The 22,486-nt window shown below is 36.7% G+C and overlaps 3 protein-coding genes across 3 annotated transcripts in view; 2 read left to right on the top strand and 1 right to left on the bottom strand.

Annotated features, from left to right (window-relative positions):
- LOC100116299 (abl interactor 2) overlaps window positions 1–18,408 on the bottom strand; it is a 179,199-nt gene extending 160,791 nt beyond the window's left edge. Inside the window, exon 1 of the mRNA XM_032602134.1 lies at window positions 18,094–18,408. The gene's annotated coding sequence lies outside the window, so the exon portion shown is untranslated. The remainder of the gene's footprint in view (window positions 1–18,093) is intronic.
- The window catches only part of LOC116417806 (50S ribosomal protein L34), a 42,559-nt gene that overhangs the window by 5,193 nt on the left and 14,880 nt on the right, over window positions 1–22,486 (top strand). The window lies entirely within an intron of this gene.
- Window positions 339–9,181, top strand: LOC116417804. Its single transcript, XM_031932867.2, has 5 exons — window positions 339–6,327; window positions 6,788–6,985; window positions 7,221–7,406; window positions 7,518–7,751; window positions 7,820–9,181. The coding sequence occupies exons 1-5, from the start codon at window positions 6,287–6,289 to the stop codon at window positions 7,944–7,946; spliced, it is 786 nt and encodes a 261-aa protein (XP_031788727.1). The 5' UTR covers window positions 339–6,286; the 3' UTR covers window positions 7,947–9,181.

Here is a 22,486-nt window from a genome sequence, read left to right as displayed (position 1 = left end):
CCTTGAGTCCAAGTTTTACGCTATTTTTAGTCCTTTTTAATACGTATAAATAACTATGAGTTAATTATTAATGGCCTACTGACCATGTGACAAGAAATTATCTTTCGTTTTGTACACCTGTACTATCGCGATTTGTAAAATAAATTCTATGATATGGTCTACTTACCTTCTCACAATACTTTGTCTTTATAACCGCATTCTGTTATATCTCGTTTTTAATATGCTATACATTTTTTGTCTACCTTCTTTTCTTAACTTATAGTTCAATTAATTGTATTTTCTTATGTTTCACAACAAAAATTATACACGTCTTATCAACTTTATTATAAAATGATCACTGACCATACGAATTGTATATTATGATCTACTGACCGCCTGACGATACTTCGTCTACATTAAAATATTATTATTAAGTAATCCTTAAAGTTGTATTTAACACTTTGTCTATAATTTATACGACCTATATGTTAAATTAATTATTTTTGCAGTGTACAACCGGTAATAAGTGAATGATAGAATGGCCTACTGACCTGCTGACGACAAATCGTCTTTCAAACTGCATACTTTTAGAAACGCGATTTGTGATATGTTATTTGTTTATATAATCTATTTACTCTACTTTTTTTGTTTACCGACTCTGCGTAGACGTCTTAGTTACTTCGTATTGCGTTATTGTTCTGCAACATTATTCATATACGCATTATAAATTGATTATAAAAGGGTCTACTGACCTACTGACCCTTCAATGTCCTTCATGCGACTATTTTTACTCAAACTTAATGATGATTATTTTTAAAACAGCAAACATAATAATTCTACTATTATATACTAACAATTACAAATGAATTTTCATCTGCAATTGTTAATGTAAGATAGCAGAATTATAAATCTTAACTATTTTTTTAAATACTTCATCATTTATATTGAGAACAAATACATAAGCAGAGAATTCAACCTTTAAAGGCAGTTCACCCTCCTTCATTGCAGAACATTTCTGGATAAATTGATGTACTGGCTCCTTCCGCCAAAATTTCGCTCGTTCATGTCGTTCTGCTCTTTGGTACATTGATCGCTAATACAATGAGAGAGATTTGCTATATTCTTTTGTTTACAGAGATTTTAACAGAGTAGGTGCATTTAATGTTCCACTTTTCAAATTCAGCGTTATTATAACAACCAATCATTTATTTTCCTATATCACTTTTTTCAAGAGAATCTGTTCAATTTTTTTTCCCTGATTTTACATATTCTTCATATTTTCTGCAAAATTGACAAACGTAAGTTTCTTCACTGATTATTTGTATTTCCCTATCACATCGAATCGTGCATTTCTCGTGATTTTTGCGATGGCATATTAGACATTCAATTTTTTTCAAATCTATTTTCTTACACGAACAATAAATGCACTGGTCTTCCATGTTTGCGGATTTCAGCAATAATGTGTGAGCGACTGTTTCTCGAAATTCTATAGGATTAAAATTAATATTAAATGCATTTTGCTTTCCGATGCAATCCATGTAGTGCATCACATACAAGCCACAATTGTCGGTATCAGATGGTGATTGGTAAGGACGATTCTTCATTACGTCACCTTTCACCCACTTTATATTTTTCAATTTCTTGAATGACGATCCTTCGCAACAGTTATCAATAAAATGCTTTAGAGCTCCTACAATTCTAGTATAGTCTTCCCGAAATTCGTAAGGATTGAGTAATGTCAACTCTTTTTTCTCAATATTGAGAATTACTAGTTGAATGTGGTGATTAAATGAGTACGGCATAAATACTATGTTCTGCAAGGCCTCAGTTGTCTGGCTAATTCGTAGATTTCTATTCACTCTTTTTTCACTGTCTTTCCCTACGATTGGGGTCGCATCGTCTGTGGAGATGTACGTTAAATCAATCCACTCATCAAGACAAGCAGCAGCAAAGGCATCAACGATTGTTAAATTAACCTCATCCTCTCTTAGAAGGGTCGGAAATTCTCTCGTAGTCACGGTAATTAATTTTCTATTCAGGTATTTATTAACATCATAGCGTGCGATAGTTACCTCTTTATGTTCCCAATTCATATAATAGTAAGGATCTTTGACTAAACCGTTAAAGAATCTTGTAACACTAAATGTACCTTCTTTAACATTTCTGGCTTTATCAAACTCTAATACTTCTACGGCATCGTTATGTGAAATCTTGTTTCATTTTTCATCAAGTGACACCAGCTTCGAAATCTTGCATGGATTACTATCCTCAAGGCACGGTGAATGATCTCTTTTTCGTTTGTTGATTTGTTTCTCAGTGTCAGATTCATTTTCATTCCCGGCTTGTACTTGAATAATTTCTGAGACACTTTCCTCTTTATTTTTCTCTAATTCTTGTACTTCCCGTGACATTTCTTTGATGTCCAACAACCTACCCACTCTGAATAGTGCACCTATATTAATTTTCGTCGTTCTCTTTCTCCTTGGCTGTTTTTGCTTAGCCCAACTTTCTTCCACGAGAGGATTCGACGCATCATCCTCTTTCGCATGTTCCACTAGCGCTTCTTCGCTTTGCAAAATATCGGTTGTTCTTGATTTGTTCTTCGTAATTTTACTCTTTTTATTTGACTTTCTTTCTGCAGAAATTTCACCCGCTTCGGATTTTAACTGAGAATTTTCCAATGTATTACGTGATTTGCTTTCTCTAGACGTGTTCTGTTTTTCAGATGCTACCGTAGGATACAATGGCCTTTTGCGCGAGTTTTTCGTTCCTGTCAGCTTCTCATTTGCTGCAATTAGCGCTCGAGTGGATTCTTGATCTGTCTTCAATGCTCTGACTACATTACCTATCGAAGACTGACTGTATCCTTTTAATACTAGCTCTTTCATGGTTTTATTAGAGCTTTCGACGTATGCATTGCTAACTCTAGAGATTCCTGGAGCAAATATATCCAAGTCCAATGAACTCCATAGAATTGCGTAAGGCATCCACTTGGTTATTACTTTTTCCATGAAGTCTGGAGCGTAAAATGGATTAATTTCCTTTTCTGAAAAATCTTTTTCATTACGTCGAATTGCAATCGTTTGCTCATCTGCCATAATTTTATTAAACTCTACGTAATACGGTGAATTTCTATAGATTGTTTCACTTTTTTCAATATCATCACAAATCGTGTTGAGCTCTTCGACATCTTCTTCATCTTTAACTGTTCCAGCAGCACTCTCAAATGTGGAAGCATGATGATTTTTCAATCCAGTTATTACTCGTATGCTGTCTTCAGCTATTTTTGCAGATTTATTCAAAAAAATAACACATACATGTTTAAACAGCTCGTACATATGCTCTAAATTTCTAGCCACGCATAATAGTTGCATACATCCTTTGAGAACTTGCTTAAATGTCGGATATGTTTCATCTGTTTTTCTTGCTACGTACACTTTGTCAATAGTCTGCGTTATATTGTGTGAAAAGTGAGCAAAACATAATTTCACAGCTATGAAATCAGCAGGTAGGTTTTCTTTTTTAAGTAGAACATTGAATGTAAGTCGTAAATACCTTTCGTACAATAGATCCAGTTGCATCAATATGTAAAATAACGTCTTTTTGACCTGCCAATAAATCGAGATCTTTTTCTGCATACATATGCGCTGTCAAATCTAGGCCAACAAATCTCAAGAAGGGATCTTTTAATTTACTTTCATCTATCCACATTTGAATGAGATCTCCTAGATCAAAGGATTCCAATTGCAAACGATTTTTACATTTATCTTCAGAGCTGACCTTGTAGTAAACGTGTGCTCTTCGTATACTACCCGGATGGCCATCTCCTAGAAGTTCAGTGCTGTTCTCTGTTACTACTTTCTTGATAAGAGATTTAACAGATTGAGTCACGCAAGTCCGTGTCGTAATTAGCCATTTCTGGCACCGTGTATATCGCACTCTCTAAGCTCGTGCGCTAACCTCACGCTGCCGAAAAGAACTGCATACGCCACGAATTTGCGTGACTGCGGATTTAATCAAGCAGTGCTATAAAATATTGTACGATACTCAAGTCGTATGTTCACTTTGCGGGACGGCGTAAGCACCCTCGCTACGCTCGGGCGCTTAACCTTTCCGTACCACAATGTGCCTTATACGACACTTGTACCGTAATGTACTAGTACAGTTTTAATTATTTGTAATACTAATGTTATTTTCATGAAGGTTCGACATTTCTTTTTCCAGTTGAAACGGTTTTAAAAAATTGCAATTTATGGTGTATCATAAAAGAATGATAAACGATAACATCAAATCTCCGCGGTAAAAATATAAGTATTATTTTTTTTCAGGTACATACTTCAACATACTTTTATCAACTATTTCAAAATCTATTAAAATTCCTAAATTAAAGTCGCTATACAAAACGGAGTATTTCCCCGTAATGTTTCGGTAAAAACAAAGAAAAGGAGACTGGACGGGTGAAATCCACTAAGTAGAAGCAGAGATACTGGCGTGTATGGACGCGCGCACACACACACGCATATATATTATGCATCCATTATGATTCTATTAATAACCGTCCGACACTTGAATTTTAATGAGCACAGATGTCGAAGGCCTGATAATATTTTCTGCGGAGTACAACATAGGAACAACAACTGCCTAATGCTTTTTTCAAATTGCCGGCTTTCGTTTTTTGCCGTGTGCGTTTGATCGCAAAACAATGACATTTTTTCAATTTTTGTAATTCTATGAGCCGGCGCGAAATTCCATGCGCATGCGACTGTAATTGTTGCGCACAATGCGCGGGAGTACGTCCGCGCGCCTCGTGTATGCTGCACACCGAGGTCTGTGACGGGCAAACATATACATATATAATGCCGCGAGAAAGCGAAGGGCTTTTCTGCGTGGCTCGAGTGCAGCAGCCAGCCCTGTTATGCGCGTGTACACCTTCCCCACACCAGCAAGCGATAAAACGATTGTTAGACGCGGCTTTCTGCTTCGCGCCGATGGGGCGCCGGAAATCGGAATTCTAATTTTGAAGCTTTTGGATCGGTACGGATGTCCAAAGAAGCTTCTATAAAATTATGAACATACGCCAGGCGTCATACACTCGCACCGAGCTCGAAAGTTTTTTTTGCCAATCTACAAAAAACCCAGTAAATAAACTATGAGCCGCCGGTCGAACTGAAGATGAAGTAGCCTATAGCGTACACAGCGCATATCGCACCTTCTCCCCTTTCTATAAACTGAAAAACTAAACATCCTCCCGCTCGAAAACTGACATTTCGCGCGCGTCATCAATGAAGCATTAAACTCTCCAGCGGCGGCCATAAATTCGAGCGGCGCGAGCCTTGACGAGAAGACAAATATTATGTACACCTTGCTGCCGTAGGTACGTGTATTCGCAAGCTTCGCGCGCACTCCCCCCGAGTAAGCTTGACCGGCGCAGTACTCAGCGCGCGTGAATACACGTGAATGCCACATACTACAACATTCAATAATGGATAAATCGAATGATTAGCGAGAGGACGGGGCTATAGTCTCAACGCTGCGTCTCAGCGCAAGCTCTTCTCTCCGTGTATAATAAAAAAACCACGACTAGAACGGTTGAAAGATTTTCCACTTTTAATTGAATGATATAAACAAATAAGAGCCAACATACCTTTCGTACCAAATCCGAGGTAAACACCACGTCACCGACATCTCCAAAATGCTCTGCTACCAGTGTAGCCGCAGCCTCGGACGTTGCATTTCGGATGTTGAGTAGCATTTTACAAGTAGATTTACAGAGAGAAATATAGGAAAGTAGAAAAAGTAGAAATGCAAAAGAATGTCGTAGAAGAAAAAGAATGAAAAATGAAAGATAAGTATGTTAAATAAAGAGCAAGTAATAGAGTATAGAGTTTTATTGGTTAAAAGCAACAGAAGCACGTGAAGCACGAAAAGTAATGCGATGTTGCACGCTCGGAAGTCACTTTCGTAATGAGGAGATTAACCGACAAAGCTAAGAAGGCGCTACTGCTACTCATCAATTCGGCGAATTTTTTCTATCGTCGACGTAAACAAGTGCCGAGTCGAGCCCTTTGCGCGCGTGCCGCTGTCGCCGGCTCGCGCCGCCACCCGCCCCACCTCCTCGCCCAGTACCTAGCCCTGCTTGACACCTCGCGCCATATCTCAGCGTCGCAGTATAGACAGCTATAACTGACCATACTATACGTTCCTAATTTTCGCCGAGTTCGTTAGTGCCCACCGCCCCTCTCCCCGATCAGTCATTTCCAGTGCAGCAGCCTTCCCGACAACACGCGCTTTTCAACGCAACGCAACTATGGGAAACAATATAAGCAACATGGAGGACAAGTCTGATATGTAAGTACATGTATTTTGTTATAGTTATTCGCAATCACCACTTTTTCTCCATCCAACCATTGAGATCGCGCTTTTTCGTAGTCCCTGGCACGTGGTACGCAACAAAAAATCCTCGTGCGCGCGCTTTCTCTGTCTCTGTCTTGTCCTTTCTTTCTCTATGTTCTTTTCTCTCTCTCTCTCTCTCTCTCTCTCTCTCTCTCTCTCTCTCTCTCTCTCTCTCTCTCTCTCTCGCTCTCGCGCGCGCGCATTTTTCAGTTATTCGCAAATGCCTTCACCTCTTTTATTTATCGAACCATCGAGATCGCGCTTTTTCTGTGTCTCTGGCACGTGGTACGTGACATAAGAAATCCTCGTGCGCGCGCTTTCTCTGTCTCTCTCTTTTCCTTTCTTTCTAGCTGTTGTTTTCTCTCTCTCTCTCTCTCCCTCTCTCGCGCATTTTTAAATATAAAATGTTTTTCAGGGAGAGCCCATGCAAACGTAGCTGCAGTCAGGATTATAGCATTGAAGCGCAAGTAGCCGTGCGTGGGCCGCCCGCATGCTCGGCCGCCCCGGCAACGACCTCCGCCGGAATTGCAGCGGAGGCAGCCATGCAGCCGATACCGGTAGCTGCAGCTAAAGCTCAAGCACCATCGCCGACATCTGCTTGGACTGGCACACGGTAAGAACGTAAAAAACATTCTCGTTCGCGCGCGCTGTGTCTCTCTCTCTCTCTCTCTCGCACGCACGCTTACTCTCTCTCTCTCTCTCTATCTATCTCTCTCGCGCGCACGCTGTCTCTCTTTATCGCGCGCGCACGCTTACTCTCTATATATATATATATATATATATATGTTTCTCTCGCTCTGTCTCTCTGTCTCTTGTCCTTGCACATTTTTAATGTATCCTTTTTTTAGGGAGATTCCTGCACCATGCAGCCATGGCTGCTTTCAGCAGCGACAGGATGAAGCGCAGCTAGCCGTGCGTGGGCCGCCCGCATGCTCGGCCGCCCCGGCAACGAACTCCACTGCTTATCCCCTGGCTGCGGAGGCAGCAATGCAGACGATGCCGCAAGTTGCGGATTTTACAAGGGCCGTCACATGGTAAATGCTCCCTTTTTCGGGCCCTCTCTCTTTATCTCTCTCTCTCTCTTTCTCTCTCTCTCTTTCTCTCTCTTTCGTCCTCGCACATTTTTCAAAATCAATTTTTTTTAGGGAGATTCCAGCACCATTGGACGTTTGCCGCCGTCAGCAGCCATGCGATGCACCGCAGGTAGCCGTGCGTGGGCCGCCCACATGCTCGGCCGCCCCGGCAACGAACACCGCCGTAAGTTCAGCAACGGAGGCAGCAATGCGGCCGATGCCGAAAGCTCAATTTTTTACGCGAGCCTCTTTGTCGGCAAATTATTGCTCCAACTGCCGTTTTGCGCAGGAGCAGTTGGCAGTAGCGTAAGTATAGCCGCAATTTAATTTGTTATTGTTTATCAAATATATAACTAATAAATAAAAATTCGTAGGAAAGAAAAGTTGATTGAACAGGAGGCTGGAATTGAGCAGTTGAAAAAAAAACTGAAACTAGAACGAGACTTCATTAAAAAATTAAAATATCAAATTAAAATAATCAAATATAATCGAAGAAATTAATGTAAAGAAATTAATAAAATATCGTTCTGTAAACAAATATACTTGTTGTACACTATTTTTAATCTCGTTTTCTTGGATACTCGCTGCTGGTTTCGAGTACTGGTGGTGGTGGTCTGCTTTTCTGCAACGCGGCCTTCTGCAAGAGCGTTTACGCGGCATAGCGGCGGCAGCTCTTTCGTCGGTCTGTAAAAAGGATGTGCGCGAGGAGGAGAGAGAAGGGCACTACTCGGGACACACAAGAACTAATAGGCGGAGCGAGAAACAAGCTGACCGCTAGATAAGCGAAAGCTCGGACCCGGCGCGCGATAATTTATTTCGAATGCGCACCGGGCCTCTTATCTACGATTCTCTTACCTGCAGCGCGACGTCTGTATTATAAGGCCAACGATCAAGTATTGTAACATTATACGCGTGATAGCAGACAAATGACTGTCGTTATCGATATACTGCAGTCATTGTCTAATAATGTCAGACGTCTCACAAAAGGGATACATGCTGCGATCGCTAGGAAAACGGTCTAGCGTCCTCACATAACTTTTAATTTTAACGAGCCGTGGGAGCGATTCTAGCCATTTATAATTCACGCGAGGTCGCTCTTTCTGTCCTGCTGCAGCAGGCCCGCTCTGCGTGGGCCTTGAGATAAAAAACGAGGAGGCTCCTAGCAAGGCCGAGCAGTGGACACGAGAGCAACGGATCCGTCGTGGGAGTCGCTCGCGCACAATAGTCGGAAAGGGCGCACCTCGAAAAATCGCGTGCGTACAACGGTGTAATAAGGACGAACCCTGCGTGACTCCGATAAATGTAAGAAAATGCAAATACTGCCGCGGCTCTACTTGGCACAACCGAAAGTCTGCGTGAGGAAAAGTATATTGGGCACCTGTAACGGGCAATATGGATTTTCCGTGAGCGTCAGCGTGTTTTCGTGCAGTTGTTAAATTGGACATTCATCTACAGATTTCTCTAGCGCGCCAGCGTAGTGAGAAAAAAAATCGCGTCGTACCCGCGGCGACTAACGTAAACGCAGGGGTGCGTCGGTTGAATTTTGTACTCGAGCATGACTCCGCTCTCTATTAAAATTGAATTGAGAGAGCGAAGGATAAAAATCCACTCGTGCGCAGTGGCCCGCTTTATAGCCGAACGCTAATTGATTTTCCGCGCTTCACCTCCGTCTAAACGAGATGAGGGAAGGGTGGCTTAGAAAGCCGATAATCCAAAAGAGCGGGGTTTAAATCCTGAGCAAGGGATTTTTTTTTTCTTTTTTATTGCAACGTTAACCTAATTGTAAATGTAACAAATCATATCCTATTTAAATAAAAGTAATAATATAATATTTCTACCGTTTTTTCTACAAAAAACTGAAATGATACAATACATTTATCCCACGCGCCACTATTTAATAGAAAAATATTCATTCAAAAATAAATACTATGGTATTTATTTTTGAATCAGTCGAAGGCGAGCGACAGCGAGCATTACACATAATTACAACGCAAATGCTTAAACCTATCTACCTATCTACCCCACGCGCTACATTTACTAGTCAGAGAATATTTATTGTAAAAAGAATCCTACGACACATCGGAGCAAGGCAAACGAGAGCGGTCGAGATTAAAATCAAAATAAAAATACTTGAACTAGCACTTGTGCGCCTCGAGGTTTAAACAGAGAATCTCTGTTTATTTAATTGACTAATTTAACGCAATCATAACGTAACTTCTGTTCGATCATAACCAAACTTGCTGTAATTATTTTTTATACTACAAGTAATAATAAACCATAGCAAAAAAAGGAATAATAGGTGTGTAAGCCGAGCACTTAGTCTACAAAGTTCGAAATCCGCGATTTTCACCACTTCGAGCGCCCTCTGCTTAAGGTTCCTCACATTCGATTTTAACCAAACTTGCTGTAATTATTTGTTATACTACCAGTAACAATAATCCGTCTTAAAAAAAGGGATAATAGGTGTGTAAGCCGAGCACTTAGTCGACAAAGTTCGAAATCCGCGATTTTCACCTCTTCGAGCGCCCTCTGCTTAAGGTTCCTCACCTTCGATTTTAACCAAACTTGCTGTAGTTATTTGTTATACTACCAGTAACAATAATCCGTCTTAAAAAAAGGGATAATAGGTGTGTAAGCCGAGCACTTAGTCGACAAAGTTCGAAATCCGCGATTTTCACCACTTCGAGCGCCCTCTGCTTAAGGTTCCTCACCTTCGATTTTAACCAAACTTGCTGTAATTATTTGTTATACTACCAGTAACAATAATCCGTCTTAAAAATGGGATAATTGGTGTGTAAGCCGAGCACTTAGTCGACAAAGTTCGAAATCCTCGATTTTCACCTCTTCGAGCGCCCTCTGCTTAAGGTTCCTCACCTTCGATTTTAACCAAACTTGCTGTAATTATTTGTTATACTACCAGTAACAATAATCCGTCTTAAAAAAAGGGATAATAGGTGTGTAAGCCGAGCACTTAGTCGACAAAGTTCGAAATTTCTCGTTTTGGGGATCGGACTTCGGCAGCGCCCTCTAAATCGAGTTCCTTACCAGGGATCATCGCAAAAACTGACATTTAGCCATTTTTTAAGCAAAATAATCATTACCCATTATTAAAAAGTGACCAACTTAAAAAAAATTTTTCGTTGCTAGAAACGTTGCGAACTTCAACTACATTTATCTTCAGGATTGCTTTCATCTTCAGATTTACTATCAGCTTCTGATTCTTTTTCATCATCTCCAGAGTTTCTTTGATCTAGTTTATCTTTATTTTTCTTATTTTTAGTTTTTCCATCACCAGATTTGCTTTTCTTTTTGTTATCAGATTGTTTCTGCTTTTGAGGTGGCCTATTTAGGTCCCACATCTTTGCAGCTATCCACGCACCTACATCGCGTTTCTAATCTTCAATTTCTACAGGTGTTAGAAGTTTTTCACTTTTTAAATAGTATTCAAAAATACCTGAAAATAAAGTATGTTTTTTGACACTCTGTGTGCGAAATTGGATTTCTCCTATGTGTTTAGCGTGTGCGAAATACCGCATTCTCGCACTAAACCGGAGCGTGCGCGAAACTCTCGATTTCGCGCACGCTCTGCATTTAATAATGATAAGATCACACACACGTGTCAAAGAATAGTATACGATAGGTAATGTACTATTGCGGTATCTACAAGAGAAATACACGGTTTTTGGAAAAAATATGTAAGGATGTGTGTGTGTGCCTACATCTCAGATGCTAGATTTCAATCAAAATTATATTTTGTAAAATTATAAATTAGTCCTGTGCGATAATCGATTATATCGATACCTTGTGTCCTAAGACTTTTACACTCCTCCACAAAAGTAATCAAGATTCATAAACTCCGCTGTAGGTTCTGTCTCTGTTTGAAGCAATGCAGCTAAAATTATATGTTTAAAACGGACATTGGGTGTTAATTCATTAATGTGTAGTTGAAGTGGCCACAAACTTTTTTTTGTACTATTAAACAATTGTGCGCCATCGCCATTAAAATTGAATGTCAAAGCATCAGGGAATTCCTTTTGTATATTTTTATATAATTCACAATTGTTAACATCTTCTATAGTATCATTATTATGCAAAAGTTTTTTAAACAAATCCATATTATCTTGGATATCAGGACGATTCAGTAAAAGCTGTAACTGGTATCCAATTGTTGTAAAATAATTAATTGATTTTAATGATATAATTCTCATTTCTTTGCACTTCTCACATTGCACTGACTTTGAAATATTTTGAACAGCATTGATTGTAAGTAACTTCACATTGCAATAGGTGCAATAATAATGTTTTTTAATGTTACCAGATGGAGCAATTATCAAATTTTGGTCCAACTAAAATCTGAATTAATTGTAAGAAGGCAATTTGCATATCTCGTGTTATATTGCATTTGATAAAGATGCCTTTTAACATTAATAGGACTTCCGAAACTGTTATATTAGAAGACGTAAACATGATTCTGCTGTGTTTTCTTAAGTCATACAAATTTCTACTATCAAAGCTTGAACTTGTCTCTATATCATCATCAGATTCTTCGTCAGATCCACTACTACTACTGCTGCTGCTGCTGCCATAAATCCTATTTTGCGTAGATTCATCTTCAATAAACTCTGTACTTTCTTCAGAACTGTAACTGGAGGTCGTATCGCATTCATCATTTTCAATAACAATGTCACTATCTAATAATGCAATATCTGTATCTTCAAATTCATTGTTACTGTCACCCACTTCCACATTTTGTAAATTACTGCATTGTAATTCGTCAATTGTGCTATTGCCATCACTTATATGGGAATCATATGTATCAAGTTTTTCTTCATTTTGTATGCGATATTTTACTGTAATAAATTTTTAAAATACTAATACAAAATATTAACAAACTTATCTTGTGACAAGATAAATATTCACATTTAGCCTCATAATATAACTTAATAAAAGTAGTTTTGATAAAATTTAGTAATTAATTGCTGTAAGGTATATACTTCGTTAATATATTAACGATAAACATACCATGTATTGAACGTCATGATGCTATATTTTAAAAGTAACATTAGTACGTTATTCAATGTATAAGTACTATGCTCTTTGTCTTTTCGAACATCTGATAACAGGTTCGTAATAAGCAGACCAAATGATCTTTATAATCAAAATTTTAAAGAATTAAATTGAATAATTTTCAAAATACATGATTTTGAATCCGCCGTACTAATGTTCACACCCGCTAATGATAATGAAAAGGTTTAAACAAGTATTCAATCATATTGCAAAATAAAATTTAATTTTATAGTGGGTATGTTAAAAAATTGTATATTGCACTCGAGAATGAAGGTGGACTGTGTATCCCTGCGTATATATCGCTCTCGCTTCGCTCGGGCACCAACTCTCACGCAGGGAGTGCACATCCTACTTTATTCCCTAGGTGCCTAATGTACAAAACTTCAATATAAGATCAAATTCTCGGAATGTTATTCTTCTTTGCTCAATGGGTTTTAAGTTCAATCATATATTTAATTGAAACAATGTTTTATTTTACCACTTCCATACAATTATTCATTTTAGTAAAAGAAATATTTAATTCTATTAACTCAAAATTTAATTCAAGTAAAATATTTATCTTGTTCACAAATATACTCTACTCAATTTATGTTCAATAAATTGAAGCAATAGCTTATGCCTAATTAAGTAAAAAAACTTACACTTCATATTTTCTGCTGGTGATAGCAACATTTTTTCGTATCTTCTGCGAGTCCATTTGCTCACTTTCCCTTTCCGATAATCATCCGATAAATACAATTTATAATTTTTTCGTTTTCGTGTTGGGCTCATTTTTACTAGAATAAATGTTTTAAATTTAAATATTACAAAAACCTAAAAAAATTTAATGGCAAAAAATATCTTTATTTTTTATGCAACTGAAGCGCGTAATCCCAAAAAAAGAAAAAAAATACACAGAATCAAGAAGGCTACAGGAAGTGTGTAAGTAAAGGCTCATGTAAGACTACTACATAAGCCTTTATTTACACAGAAGTGAGTAAAGGCTGATGATTTAAACTTTTACACCAGACATCACAGTTCCCTATGACATTAAGAATAGAGAAATAGAAACGTCAAGTATTGAAAAATAGAGAAAAGATGCGAAATAGTTTAAATAAGTATAATAGGAACTGTTGCAAACTACTTGGAAGGATGGTTTACATATTTGTTTTAATCTTGTAATATACGTTCTCTTCGCTCACACAGTTGTAAACTACTATCAATATTTTACTTAATAAACCTTTGTCAAGGGGCACGGTAGCGCCGTGCTGGCGAGTAAAAGTATACGGAGTATACGACACGATGGCGGCGTGAATCACGGGCGGCCCTTATATACTTTAAAATTGGGTTTTCTAACCTCACAATAAAAGTTCCAAATGTATTTATACCACTATTATTATACAGTGTCCAGAATAAATAACTTTGAATAGTATTTGTATTTACTTTTTCTTTCTTAAGGAAAAAGATTCATTCTAAAAGCTTACTATATTAGCGAAATATTGCAAGTTGAATTTTCGCTCAGTATTTCACTTGTCGCCGAGAGTAGTCATCGTCTCTCGTGAAATATTTCAGCCCATCCGGTCACGTGATTTCTCTCATGAGGGCGCGAAAATTTGAAACAAATTAAAATGAAGATGCATTCGCACACATATTATATGAACTTGATCTATTGCAGCGTATATTCTACGTTTCGGGATGTCAAGTAGAAGGGATTACATTATCTTCTTTTCTTGGATCGATTTTTTATAATAGTTGCTCATAGATTATGCTCTTCAGTTTTTTTATTTTAGTGAATTATTCTTATAAACGACCAAAAGGCATAATCGATATTATAAAGTGAATCCCACATTTTCTCCGTTTCTCCGCATACACTTTTTATTAGTTCTTTTTTATTATACTTCAACATTTTGCACACTCACTTCTCGTAGATGACATCTACTGAGATAGTTCCAGTTCTATCAGTACATTTAAAGTATACCTGAGCTCCTTGCCCTAGATGGTGTTTTGTCGACGACAATCGATCGTCTACTGGGACAGTTCGAGTAAAAATAATAATATGTAGATATATGGACTGAAAAGAATCAGTGATACCTATTCCAAAAATGTTTACTAGCGTCAGCGAATGAAGCAATTGCACGTTAGTTTATATGTGGCGACCTAGCCGACGGCGCCAGCCCCGCGCTCCAGGCGCAAGCAAGTTCTCCTGCCGAGAGAGTTTTATTGAACTTAAGAGGTATGACCAGCACCCCTCTCATCAACCGTGCCAATAGCTCTCTCTCTCTCTCTCTCTCTCTCTCTCTCTCTCTCTCTCTCTCTCTCTCTCTCTCCCTTTCTCTCACTCGCACCAACAGCACGCCTCAGATGAGGCGACTATAAGAGGGACGACTGGAGAACCGGCGAGCAGATAGCTCGTCTGGTCTCTCTCTGGAAGTCTAAGAGCGCATCACTCCAATCCGTTCAAGCTCGCGAAGTCACTCGCACCACTTTTACTTTTATTGATTTAGTCTAAGTTAATTTATAGTTATTATTAATAAAGGCGCTTTTATTGAGAACGGGCAGTCATTTTGAGAATGCGAAAAAAAGTTAGATGCGACCTAGTCCTTGCGACCACTTTTTTCTTCTTCTATAGCATATATAGAACACTGAAAAAGCGATGATCCTGTAAAATCGGGCTTGGCACAATGCTTTCTGGATAATTTAAATTATTTTATAAGAAATTTACGCGAGAAAAATTAATGAAAACTTGCCATTACTCAACGACATGTGCTAGTACTTGAGTTCAAGGTCTGAGGGCGCAATCGGAAAATGCGTAATTATAGGATCAAAGTATAAGATAATATTTTCAATGTTAGTCCTGGTGGGTTACAAATTGTTGCTTAGATTAAAAGTTGTCTACGTCTGAAAATGACGAAAAATCTCTATTTGCTACAAAATCAGGTGATTTTGTCCTTATTTTTGATTTATTTATCTTCAAAACTAAAGTAACGATTCTGTAACTTCACTATTTTAAAGATTTTGATCAGATCTTTCTAATTATTATAGTCTTTTTCCCGCTTTGTGTGTTTTTTTATTGTATATATCTTCAAAAGTAAACGATTGAATCTGCAACTTTGCTATTTTAAAGATTTTTATTGGATCTTTATAATTATCATAGTCTTTTGCTAAGAAAATTGCTCCTACGGCAAAATAATTAAGGTTGGAAATATTTAAAATAGCATTCACATACTGTATATTCAAACTATATTTTATTTATTGGAACTATAAATTTAGTTGTAGGAAGCTACGTGCCAATGGATTGACAGCGGTTTTATTAATTATATTACCCCGGTAAAAAACTGTTTACTATCTGTTGGCCAAATCACATCGACTTGGTCAACACTTTAGCACACTTTTGGCTGAGATAACCGCTTATTTTGAAATATTATAAACGGTTTCGACTAATTTTATAAAGAACTAAAAAACGTAACATAATTCATAGATACTAACAGCTCTAGTTAATTATTACTTAATATAATCATTAAAAACTCATTAGAAGTAATAATATTTGACGTCAACAATGAAAAACGAGATATTAAATCAATAGATTTTTGTTTTGAAACTATGGTTATATGTAAATGCGGCTGAAGCTAGTGCGCATACGCCGATGTTTGCTGATGATGCAAACTTGCCTGAACGTTATGCTTGTTAGATTTTTTAACCAACAGCGTTAGTCAACCGATGGCTAATGAAAATTGTCAGACGATTTTGGTCGGGTTATTCTACTAGGGTAATTAATTTTTGTTAATACAACATAATAATAGGGAATAATGATAATAAATCAGTAAATAGAAGACCTAGCATCATGCAGCTACTATGAATATTTTGTTGGATAAGTTTTTAATAAAAAAAAAAGCTGGTACGCAGCTAAAATCAATATTTTGTTGTAATTATTTATTCAAACCGATGACTTCAAAATGTATGGAAGACGACCGAAAGCAAGACAAATATATAACCTAAGCTTCTACATTTAAATAATCAACGCCTCTATTATCAGCTTTTGTTAAACCATAATTTAATTTGTAATATTTATGAAAGGCGAACAAAAACTAAAAAATTTAAAACGAAAGCTACTAAATCTATGTAATCCACGCAGCTACTACCAATATTTCGTCAAACTATTTGTTAATTTAAAAGCACGCTCGCAAGTCTGAAAAAGGTTATAGTGAAAGTAAGGGAAATTCAAAATCTAAGCTTGTAAACCTTATTAACCGTAACTTAACGAAAATAATAGAGTTAATTAAATAAATAATCCCTAGTAGAAACACTCAGCATCGATTGGTTAACCGTTGGTCAAATTCGTAATTAAAAACGTCACGCCATGGTTATTTTTTACTATCGGGTTTAAATAAAAAAATGTCTCCGTAAACATATTATAATGTAGATGCTTTAACTAATTACCATAGAGTTGATTATTTATAAGAAATTCAGATATTCGTTTTAGAAAAAAATGCTTCCATTTCATTAACACGTTAACCAACCAAAATGGTTAATTTTCTACTAGGGATGATTTTAAAAAAATTTAATTATTTAATATGTGCTATGGGAGCTCCAAGTGAATTTTTAATCTAATAATAATTCATTCGTGAGTAGATTAATGCTATGGCTTTATATATAAAATTTTGTGAGACTAGAAATTGCTTAGCGCGCGTGCCAAGCGCGTTGATTTTTTTGTTGCTGAACTCTCTGAAGTTGCTCCGTATTCTCACTGTACCCACCAATGAAATTTTTTGATATCGCTCTGAATTAGCTCTGTAAGAGTTGCAATTCCGGCGTTTCGAAAAATTACCTACTTTTTCCTGCTTGGTGGTTGGGATCGACTGTTCCGATCGAGAGCAATAATGAAAAATGTGGCTTTTTAAAAAAAAATCGTATCTCAAAAACTAAATATTATAACCTCACGAAAATAAAACGTGTTGACGTGCCATGTTGAGAACTATATGCTACAGAAATTTCAGGCGATGACTTGATTTTCGCAGTAAAAAATCAAAGACTGAAAAAACCTGTTTTGTATGTTCTACGATTACGGGAGTAAAATGGCTTTAATTCACTTGAAATATGGGAAAAAGATATATTTTTTCTCTATCTTGGGTGAGTTTGTTGCGCAACTATCGAAACCTTATAGTTTTGAAAATATTGAGGTTTAATAGTTGATTACGATACAAGTGGCATAAATCGTACTTTACGTCACGGCGTGTATAAGCTCCCGAGCATATATAGAGAGTGCGCTTAACGCCGAGCCATGAAGAACGACTTATGGCACGTGTATCGTACATTATTTTATTCTACTTCCGACCGGAAAGCCCACCTTTTGCCCCTGATAAGCGGGGCGAAAGTTGCATATTTTTCCCGAAAACTACTTTTGCGGGGCGAAAGTAAAATTAACGGGGCAAAAGTAAGATTTGGCGGGGCGAAAGTAACATTTAGCGGTTAAGTAAAGTAGGGCGGCACCAATTTACGGCATTGCTTAGCGGGCACTATTCAGCGGGTAGTTTTAGCTTCATGACTTTGTTTTGGCAAGACTTTAAGGGAATGTTTCACGATGCGTCGGAAAATAAAGGCTTACCAATTTTTTTGCTCGCCTCGTTTTATGGCTTCGATGGAGTGTAGAAGCGGGGGTAGGTTGCCTTTGATGGGTGTGTAAAAATACCTCGCCGTAGAGCGAAGATTTTTGAATGGGCATGGAGCGTCTGATTTTATTGAATTTTTCGCTTCGTAACTACCTTGTAATTTAGGCAGTATACAGAATCTTACGATTATAACTCTTCAAATGCTTATATAGATGTTCGCCTCATAAATAAAAATAGTTTTTTACCGCGAGGGACCGATATAATTTAGATTTACTAACTTGATATGTATGTTTATAAGGTATTCACTATAACGACTGATAAAAATACGTATCCTCATGCCGCTCGCGCGCCCGTAAAGATTTCCAATAACTCTTTATGCGTCGCATGGTAGAAAAATCTCCTCCCTCTCTTACTCTGTTTCCGCCCCCCCCCCCCCCGCGCCGCCGATAGAAACGTCGAAAGCGAGGAAAAAAAAGCAGCGGGAATAAATAATCGAAGCCGTTCCCGCGAGAAAGTCCGGCTGTTTACATCCGTGGATCAGCAGCAGCAGCACTTGAGGTCGTCGTCGCACACATATACGCATATCCCTTTGTTCGTCCGTCGTCATCCCCTAATCGCGCGGCTGGCTGGCAAAAGAGGCTATACACATACGGAAGATGGGATGAGAGAGAGAGAGAGAGAGAGAGAGAGAGAGAGAGAGAGAGAGAGAGAGAGAGAGAGAGAGAGAGAGAAGTCGCTCGCGCAGTCGCTCTGTCGTGCGCGCGGATAGTGGCGCGTGTTTCCTGCGAAAAGCTCTCTCGCTCGTTCGCGGCGCATCGAGCTTGATATTAAACTCGCCGTTGAGCGGAAAAGAAACGCACTTACTGTATAGCCTTAAAAACTATTTGATTTTAATATTAATTCGTTCGAAAAGAACAAAGTTGACAGCTGATACAGAAAAATCTTCGTGGGAATGAGTTTCAATTTTTATTTTGGTGAGGCATGACACCAAGTGATCTTTTTCAATAAACATACCTTTACGTACAATATAATTTACGAAATATCATAAAAAATTAATTTTTTTAATTGAACTATATTAACAAAATATAATAATTCTTAAAGAAAGTGTGTACAAAGCTCTTTGCTTCATACGTAACCAAAAAAAAAAAAAATTGAACCATCCCACGATGATTCACTAACCAAATGGTGAGAATGATAAAACATTTTTATCCATTTTCAAGCTAAATAAAATAATGAGGGAAATGAAACATGCAAAAGTATTCGATGCCAAAAGATTCATGATATATATACAATTAATGAAATGAACCAACATCTTACCTTATTAGATATGTCCTTTAATTTTGCACCGAGAATATCAATAGTTTTACTGGTGGATTTTAAATTATCATTCTTTGATTCTGGACTATCACTGACTTCTGAAAGATCAGAGGCTGTTTGCACCAAAGTTTTAGTGGGGATTCTAATTCTACTACTTGAAATCTTTCTTTCCAATTTCTCTAAATCATCTGAAAAGTAATTCAACATATAATAAAATATTTTGATATACTAGGTATACAAATACAAAAATTATTAATTAAAATTACATTCAAAAAATACAATGAGAGCATCGCGAGTTTCTCCTTCAATAAGAACTTTATACTTCTTGAATTTGTCGATGGAACAAATTTCTACTCGTGGTATCTGGCTGTCATCCACTATTTTGTAAGTTTCATCGTCAAACTTCATATAAAAATGCATATTTCTCTCTGGGCTAATGGAATGACTAAGTTTGAGAATGAACACTAAACAATATCACTGCAACAATAAAAAACAAATCAATTAAACATTTATTTTGAATAAGGAAATTTAATATATTTTACAAACAAAAATATAAACAAAAAACGTCTTACCACATGGGTTAATGAAATGCCTAGTCAGTCAGCAGATCCATGAATACACGAAGAAGTACTGCTACTACGGTAATTCACCATTAGGTTGCTATTGGTACAAGTTTCAGTTATCACACCAGTACTATTAAACTTGTGTTGATTCTGCAATAAAATCATAAGATTAATGAGCAAATATATTTTAAATTAATCAAATAATAAGCCAGTATATAAAATAATAGTTTTTACCTTCTAAGTTGATGAAATGCAGTAAGCGAATGGTCAAGGCAAGTCGAAATGAACCAAAAACAGAGAGCACTGCTGCACTGCGCACTGCAAGTATGATTGTTGAACGCCAGTCAAGCAACAATCAATATATCGTTGTCCAAAATCTAAAAAAAGGAGTAATATATAATACACATGCTATAATCATGCTACGCCAAGACAAAATTTTAGTCAAATCAAGTAAATTTGATTAAAAATATATGATTGATTTACTTAATAATGATTGATTGAATTAATATTGACTTTCATACATTTTATTTAGTGAATAATTTATCGATACTGACTTAAATGAATTAAATATTGTTTTTTAATATTATTTATTGTTATTTAGTTCTTAAGTGATAAATTTTATTCATATTTTTATTTATAAATATAGTGATTTGTAATTTATAATTGATTTAATAAATTTTGTCACATAACAAAATTTTCTTTACAGTGTATATTAATAAAATTAAATAGATAATTAAAATCAAATTAATAAATATTATTGAATACATTAACTTTATAAGACAAAGAAACTTAAAATTTTGTACGTTATGCACGTGCTAGTCAGATGCACATGCGAGTATTATAAATATATTGGAACTACTCAATACATATTATTGAGACTATAGAAACAAACAATAACGAAAGTAGTAGGATTAATTATTACAAAACTTACATGATCTGGAAAGGTGATGCCGATAGATTTTCCTGCAATAATTCGCTCCGTTGTGTTCAACGTGTCTCTGGCCATTAATCATAAGTATGTCATATTACCATATGATAACTGCACCGCGTATTGTATTACCGGCAGTTAATTAGCGCTTGACACGCGCATGCCTTTTCGTCAGTATAAGCGCGCGAAATTTAAAATTGCCTTGAAACTTGAAATAGAACATTGATAGTTTTAAAAGTTTTTAAGGCGACAGGAATGAGAATACCTTTTTGTAGGAACAGATTGTTGTTGGTTGTTTCTTGTGTGAATGTATACATGTATGAAATACTTTAGGTAAACCGAAGCTCATCCCTGTTAGAAAAAGTTGATAGAAGCCTATAAGATGTGTAATCGACTTAAATAGTGAATCTTAATTCCATTTTTTGCATTATTGATAAAATACGATTTAGGTCGATATGAGCTGACATAGGTCGATGTATGCCGATAAAAACTCTGTACGAAAAATCACAAGATGATCTTGAGTTTATTGATTTCAATTGTAACTTTTTGTATAGCGCTTTATCAGCCTATATCGACCTATATCGAATTTTATTGAAACCTAATACAAAAAAAAGGAATTAAGATTCACCATTTAATTCGATAAGAAATGTTATCGATTTTAATATTAAATCTTATCAATTTCTATCGGGTTCAATCGGCTTTTTCCAGCGGGGTTGCGTTTGTTGCAACATTCACTATAGAATGTCAGAAATAGGACACGTTATACGTTCCTCGAAAGTACTAAATTATAGCGCTGAAAACACATTGTAGCCACCCTGAAACGGTCTATATAACCCGATAAAATGATACAACAGAAAACAATGATATGGGGAGCGCCGTAATCCCATTATAGTTTGAATTTGATAAATTAATCAAATAAGATTCGTTGCCTTTGGCAATGAGTTCAGTTAGTAACATCCGATAAGAGAACCTTGCATTATTGTAACGATCCTCATAAAATACTACACCTATAAGACGTGGATATGTTTCTTACACATATAGCGTTACAGCGGTAAAAAAGAATAGCAGAGACACTATGCTATACTGAAACATTCTATATAACCCGATAAAATAATGCGACAGAAAGCAATGATTGATATCCTTTATCAAGGAACACGGTAGCGCCTCCATGGCAAGTATAAGTATACATTGTATACAAATGTATATACACTGTGTCACGGGGAGTGCTGCGATCCCATTATACTTTGAATTTGCTAGATTACCTCAATATATATATATATATATATATATATATATATATATATATATATATATTGTTTCATAATTGCTTTATATGGAAATGTAAATGATAAAATGCGATAAGCGAAACTACTAAGATTTCTTAAGATATCGGTTCAGCTGGTAATATCCGATCAGATAACTTTACATCCAGTACAACTATCCCTATAAAACCCTATCCGAGGCTTGGATACAGTTTTAAAATTATAGCGGTAAAAACAGATAGTCGGTAAGCTTCGATGTCATAAAACGGCTTATATAATCCGACAAAAAAAAGCAATCGAAACGAATGATTTACTTGAT

The sequence above is a fragment of the Nasonia vitripennis genome (genome assembly GCF_009193385.2).
Source record: "Nasonia vitripennis strain AsymCx chromosome 5 unlocalized genomic scaffold, Nvit_psr_1.1 chr5_random0002, whole genome shotgun sequence".
NCBI lineage: Eukaryota > Metazoa > Arthropoda > Insecta > Hymenoptera > Pteromalidae > Nasonia > Nasonia vitripennis.
This window is presented reverse-complemented; position numbering and strand designations above follow the sequence as displayed.